This window comes from Triticum urartu, chromosome 3A (assembly GCF_056163025.1).
Source record: "Triticum urartu cultivar PI428250 chromosome 3A, HENAU_Tu73, whole genome shotgun sequence".
Lineage (NCBI taxonomy): Eukaryota > Viridiplantae > Streptophyta > Magnoliopsida > Poales > Poaceae > Triticum > Triticum urartu.
The window spans coordinates 413,872,583-413,879,384 of NC_141875.1; the positions used below are offsets into that span (position 1 = coordinate 413,872,583).

Sequence of the window (6,802 nt, forward strand, 5' to 3'; positions counted from 1 at the left end):
TTTATTCGGTTAACCGTTCAATTTTTTGGTATCTATCATTAAAACCTAAATTCAAAATGGTATGAAAAGTTCATATCATAATAGTGAAACCCAGAAATCATAAAAATCATAAAATTGGTCGGTTTGGTTTTAGAATGCACAAAGTGATCATTACAATGTTGCAACCCAAGGATCCATAAGCTAGATATACATGGAAGAAATTTTGTTCCGTTGCAACGCACGGGTATATTTGCTTTTTTTTGCTAGTAAGTCTTGTTAATATATAAAAATAAATTTGGCTAGGGGCCATGGCCCACTTTAGCCCTATCAAACTCCACGGCTCCAACTCAACGGGGTGAAGGATAAGTATTGGGCCGGGGATTGGCCCGGGATTCCAACGCGGGCCTGCCACCCACTCAGCACTCCATTCCATTGTCCAACTTCCATCCATTTCCCAGATGACACAATCCGCCGAGTGAAACTTTCCCCCACTCGTCCTAAACCCTAACCCCGGAACCTCGGATCGATCAGACACAGCTCCGCCGCAGCAATGGCCGCCATCTTCTCCGCCTCCGGCCGCCGCCTGCTCTCCACCGCCGCTGCGGCTGCCGAGTTCCCCGTCCCGATGGCCCGCATCCGCAACCTCGCCCGCGCGGGCCGCCTCGACGACATCGACGCCGCCGTCGCGCCGCTCGTGCCGACCAACCCCAAAGCTGTGATCTCCGCCCTCTCCGTGGTCGGCCTCTCCGACCGGGCCTCCGCCATCCTCTCCACCATCCCGTCGCCCACCGCCGAGCATCTCAATGCCCTCCTCGCCCCGCTCCTCCGCCGCCGCCGCCTCGCCGAGCGCGTGCCTGCTCTGTTGGACGCGCACCCCTCAGCGCCGCGCGACGCCTTTACGTGGTCCATCCTCGCCAAGTCCCTCTGCATCACCAAAGGCGCCGACCACGCGGTGTACCTCCTCCACGGGGAGGAGCCGCCTTCCCTCCACCTCTACACGGCCATCATCGACTCCTACTACAAGCAAAAGAAGCCCCACCGCGCCGAGGAGCTGTGGCGCGAGATGGTCGAGGAACGCGGCATAGCGCCTGACGCTGCCGCTTACAACGTCAGGATCACCTACAAGTCGGCAACCGGCACGGTGGAGGAGGTGCAGGAGCTTATCCGAGCCATGGGCGAGGACTCGGGGCTGCGGCCGGATGTCATCTCCTACAATGGGCTGATCCGGGTGCTGGGGCGGCACAAGAGGGTGGACGAGGCCCTGGAGGTATACAGGAGCTTGCAAGAGAAGGGGGCGGAGGGGAACACTGAGGCGAAGTCGGCACCGGAGTGCGCAACATACGCATGCATGGTGGGGGCGCTGTGCAGCGAGGGGAGGTTGTCAGAGGCGGAGGACGTGTTCTACGAGGGGGTAAAGCGCAAGAAGGTGGCAGATCTGGGCACGGTGCGTAAGCTGGTAGTGGCTCTCAAGGAGGCTGGCAAGGGTCGGGCGGCGAGGCGGGTGGTGGTCGGGCTACGCAAGAAGTTCCCTGACCAGTTCGACGGTCCATGGAAGGAGCTTGAGAAGGATGCCGGCCTCACACCGGGTGCCAGCAACGAAGAGGAGGAAGTGGAGGAGGACGAGCAGCAGCCAGAGAAGACGGCGGCGGCGGCATGAGCATTCCGGGCAACATCTGGAGGTGACCATTTTGTACTTGTTTGATGAATCGTGAGGCAGTATGCCGGTTTAATAAGTAAATTTTTCTGAGGTTACAATAGACACTCATACATAGTTTTTGGATGCGGTGCCTCGCGGCAGCAACGATCCATAGCCTATATTTGTGTACCTGTTGTCCAACTGCCGACTTGCTACTGAATGCCAGGGCCTTTTAGACGAAGTGCATTCCTATATTGGTAGTTGAATTTACACGCCTCATGATGGATTTGCTTTCGCTGATGAGTGACCTTATCCATACCAGTAGATGTCGAACTGTATCCATATCAGTATAGGTATTTTGCTGCTCCCTTTTCAGTTCACCGCTGAAGAACAACACTCACCGCTGTGAATTCTCCGTCCTGCCTTGTTCTTGTTTTTTCTCCCGTGCTTTCATTTGCATCACAAATTGCCAAGACCACATTCAGGAATCTGCAGGCTCGTACTAACTGGTACATAATGGTTGCTGGTTTGGTTTGCCAGCTAATGTCGCCGGGCTTGTCTCGGCCTAGCACTTTGGCGAACGGTGAGAATTTCAGAGAAATTGTACAGAAACACGTGTTCAACTCAACTTGAGGAGTGGAGCCATTCCCACCGGCAGCAAGGTTCTTGGATTGCGAGGAATGCCCAGCAACTGAATCATGGAGGGTGTGCATTTGGTGAGGACCCAATAGAATAGAATACCATGATTTCATTACAGCGTAATGGAATTCTCCATTCATTCATGTGTGTGGTTGGAGTCAGTAGAGTGAAACGTAATGGTTTCATTTTTGTGTTTGGTAGGAGAGATAGATGGAATGGATTTGATTCAGCCTCATCCCTAGAGAATATGGGTGTGAATATATTCTATCCGTTCCTAAATATAAATCTCTGTAGAGATTCCACTATAGACGACATAAGTCAAGAATCATCAACCGGCAGACGCATCAAGCACAAGTCACTTGCAGATCAAGAGAAAGCCCATTTCAATCTTCGTTTTCCTTTTGAATTTTTACATTGAGCTGGAGAGGATTTTGAATTTTTACATTCCGCTGGAGAGGAAGACAGCGGGCCTGCTCTACTCCTCTTCTCAACTCTGCCAAATGGCCGGCGCCCGCCCACCAAATCGGTTTGGTGCTACCGGCTTGTCGCCGCGCGTCCCACTGGTGAATCGACTGCTGCCCACCCGCCAAATCATGGTTGCATGCATCAATTTCGGGCCTTCTGCATCTAGACTATCGGTTATATGTTGTGCACATTGTTTGATAGCCAGCGTCGCATCAATGATCATTTTTGTGTCTGTTGCTTGGATGCCTGCATATGTTTTTAGGGTGAGAAACTGCAAAGCATGGTTGTTTGGTTGTGTGCAGTGTGGTATTTTGCTCACTCCTTTAAAAAATGGTGACCTTACTACCACTATGGACAACACTAACAAACACTTCAGAAGCACATCACAGCATAACCATAGTTGTAAATAGCGGAGATATCGCTCGAATTAAATGTCATTAGTCTTTGTTCATGGTCTAGTAATATACACAATAATCTAGTGTTTGTATAAATCCGCTACATGGACATAGCGCCCACATTGCGGAACCCAAGCCGCTACCAGCCCGCCTATCCGCTATTTAAACCCATGAGCATAACACACATCATATTAACACGCCTATCCGCTATTTAAACCCATGAGCATAACACACATCATATTAACACACCACACACACGCGCGCACACATGCACACACCCTTGCCCGCGGAGGGCTCCGTTTTCTGATGTTTTTTTAGTTTTGGTTAGTGTTTGTGTCCTCCTCAGAGATGCGAAGCGGCGGCAGCTCTCTGAAGATGGAATAAGGTCCTTCCCGCTTAGCCGCCATCCCGGTGGTGTTTCTAGCATCGTTGGAGGGCATGTGTAGCTTTATCTCTGGCAGATCTCGCAGGATTTGACCGGCGTTTGTCTTTGATGAATCCACGTGGATCCTATCTTCGATCGCCTATGTTCTACGCATCTCTTCAGCAACAACATTGTTGTCCTGATGCGTTGGTCCTATGGTGCCTTACCATGATGATTTTTCGACTGTTACTATAACAAGGTTTGCGCGGCTCCAATGAGAGAGGGGAGATGATGGCGGCGCGCCTTCGGCTCGCTTCAATGCTTGTAGTCGCCGCTAGGTGGTCTACGGATCTGGATGTATTTTTTTACTTCTTGTGTTTTTTGTACTACCTTGTAGTTGATGAATAGATTGAAAGTTTTCCTCGCAAAACAACAACAACAACAACAGTAATAACATTAATATATGGTACAATTTTAAGCAATAGAGGCATCCTCTGCCCTTGCACAACATCATAAGGGTGTTGTTCGTTGATCAAGATATGCACTTGTTTCCAACAAAAGAGAGTACTAATAGTAATACTACTATTAAAGTTCTAAATGCACTTGACAGGTACCACATAGTCGTGCATCACGCAATGGTAGTGGCACACGGTGAAGGTGCTCTTCTTGAAGATCTTCATCTTGAGGACGAAAATGCAGAGATTGAAAACGGCCATGTCACGTTGTAGCACAAGGTGCTTCAGAGGGCCTACGAGCCCGCCCCAACACGACATCACCACCAAATTCTTGGACCTGCACCCAGTACCAACACCACTTGTTGGCGAAGAGCGGCACAACACGGGGATGGCGGATGTGGAGCCACCCCCTCAGCACCTACTGGAAAGCCCTTGGGACAACTAGGAAGGCAAGGTCATTGTCGTTCTACTAGCTGGTGCCTAATCCTCGACATGCGACCAAGCGTTGGCAGAGGCATTGCCGTCGCCTCCCTCCTTCCCGTGACTCTGACCTTATGTGCCCACTGGTTTTGGGCAATCAAGTCCTTCACGCCTTTCGGTGTAGGCCCTCCACCACGGGCGACGTCTCACTCGGTCTCCATCACCTTGACAGTTAAGAAGACACATGTGACTACAACGCACACCTATGAATTGATCATAGCATTAAGCATTGCTTTGATCAGTGCACTGATCATAGCAGTGTGCATTGCTTTATCAATGCACTCCTTGATCGGTGCACGGATCATGCACATTCTAGGCATGAACACATAGCAATTCCGGTAATCAATCTACACATCCGTGCACAATCTAGGAAATCCTAGCAATCCAGCAACTATTCTAGTCATGAACACATACTATGAGCCTAGTAATCAGTCAACATATGCACATTGCTAGCAACAGACAATTGGTGATAAATGGAATCTAATCCAATTAGTCCAGCAAGTGCCCATAGGAGCAGTGCAAAGTCTAATCGATCAACGGACATCTAATTGATCAAATCTGTAAATCCGGAGAAGCAACCACCCTCGCAAAAAATGAACCGCTAAAATCAATTCCAATCTGCAAAGAGAGATGTGCATTGTACTTATAACATTCTTCGCCAATGGAGCGGGTGCCACCGGGTGGAGCTGGAGCGTATTGCGTCGGAGCAAACCCCGACGAGAACAATGGTAGAATCCCCTACAATGTCACGACCGATGGCCTGGTAACCATTGTCGTGGTCGACGACTACGCTGCAGCTGTCGAAGTTTCGACTATCGCAGTCAAGGTACCGGCCGGAGGTGGATAGGATGGGACCTGAACAAGGGAAGAAAACCCTCGTCGGGAAGTAAAAAATCTCGGCCCCGGCCATGGTCGATGCACCGGCACCCGCAACCCTCATCCCCGCCGTCACATGCGCGACAACAAAGGCCTATGAGCGGTCTAGCCATGGATCGCTGCCTCATGCAGATGGGGGAGGCGGTTGAGCAGCCTCCGTACCTGCAAGGGGTCGCAGTATCCAGTCGTGACAGCGGTGAGCCAATGCTCGTGGTTGCTATGACTAGCGTGGCAAGGATTGGGGCGGCACGATGGTGGAGCGGCCATAGGTGAGAATAAACGGGTGGTGAGAGAGTGAGGTGAGAATGTTGTTTGCGCGGTGAGCCGGTGAGAGGAGGTAAGGGCGGTAGTTATGGCGGATTCGAGACATCACATCCGTCTCCCACGCTTCCCGTACGTGTGGAGGAGAGGCACATGTGTCTCACCTTAGCCTGGCTCTGGACGATGTCTGATTCGGTTGTTCGGACTCAACCAAACCTAAGGGTGCTTTGAGGTTCATACGGGCCACGAATCTGATGCAACCCAAGCAACCAAATAGGACAAATATGCATCCCTAGTGACTGGTCGGGCTGGATGCAACCTACCAGTCATGCCATTATTCTGCTACTGCCGCTGCTATGCTCATGTGCTTTGGTCTTCTTCCTTGTCACCGTTTCTTTACAAGGCGAAGGATCCGGAAGGACCTAGCCATCCATTAGACAAGCTTGAAAGTATAAATTACACCAGGACCCAATGAAAACTAGAAAATGTATACTAGTACCCGAGTCTTGCAGAAAGGACCCTCAACAAAGAAATTAGATCGCAATCGAGTCCAAAGTTTCTCCCGAACAAGACCAAACACTTCGACGTTAGGGGTGCGGCCACTTGATGTGACGGGTCCTCCATGGCACCATGCCATGGACTATTCGGAAACATAGTAGGAAACAAAAAAAATCGCACCTACGATCACCCAAGATCAATATGAAGATGCATAACGTGTTGGGATCACGATCATTACCTTCACCGAGTTGCAGTGAAAGAAGAACGTGTCGGTGTAAATAGTACTTGGAGTCCGTCGAACCGCCGATGAATGATCCCTCGTACCTCCCACGAACAGTCCCTCGAACCGAAGACCAAAATCACGACCTCTCTACTTGGTTGCAAGCATGCAGCCTTCACGATCTGGCAACGCTTCGCCATCCAAAGCTAATCATCGCCGGAGGATTAGAGGGAGAGATTAGAACCGCACCGGGCTTCTAATTACGAGGACAATAGGATTAGCCTAGCTTTAATTAGTCAACCAGGACCAACTAGAACTAGAACTAGAAGAACTAGAGGAGGCTCCAAAACTTGTATATCAAAAGAGCACAAATCCTCATGTATATATAGGTTGGAGGGGAGAGGGAGGGCTGCCACCAAGGGGAAGGATCCCCCCTTGGTGCGCCATCAAGGGGGGGGGAGTTTGACTCCTTCCTGAATGTGCTAGTTATCGACTAGAGGGGGGTGTCGGTGTCAAAACCGGCGGATCTCGGGT

At 50.6% G+C, this 6,802-nt stretch overlaps 1 protein-coding gene across 1 annotated transcript; it reads left to right on the forward strand.

Moving 5' to 3' along the window:
• The first annotated feature begins 389 nt into the window (after positions 1-389).
• LOC125544120 (small ribosomal subunit protein mL103 (rPPR7)) lies at positions 390-1,856 on the forward strand. Its single transcript, XM_048707697.2, has one exon. The coding sequence runs from the start codon at positions 530-532 to the stop codon at positions 1,634-1,636; it is 1,107 nt and encodes a 368-aa protein (XP_048563654.1). The 5' UTR covers positions 390-529; the 3' UTR covers positions 1,637-1,856.
• The last annotated feature ends 4,946 nt before the right edge of the window (positions 1,857-6,802 follow it).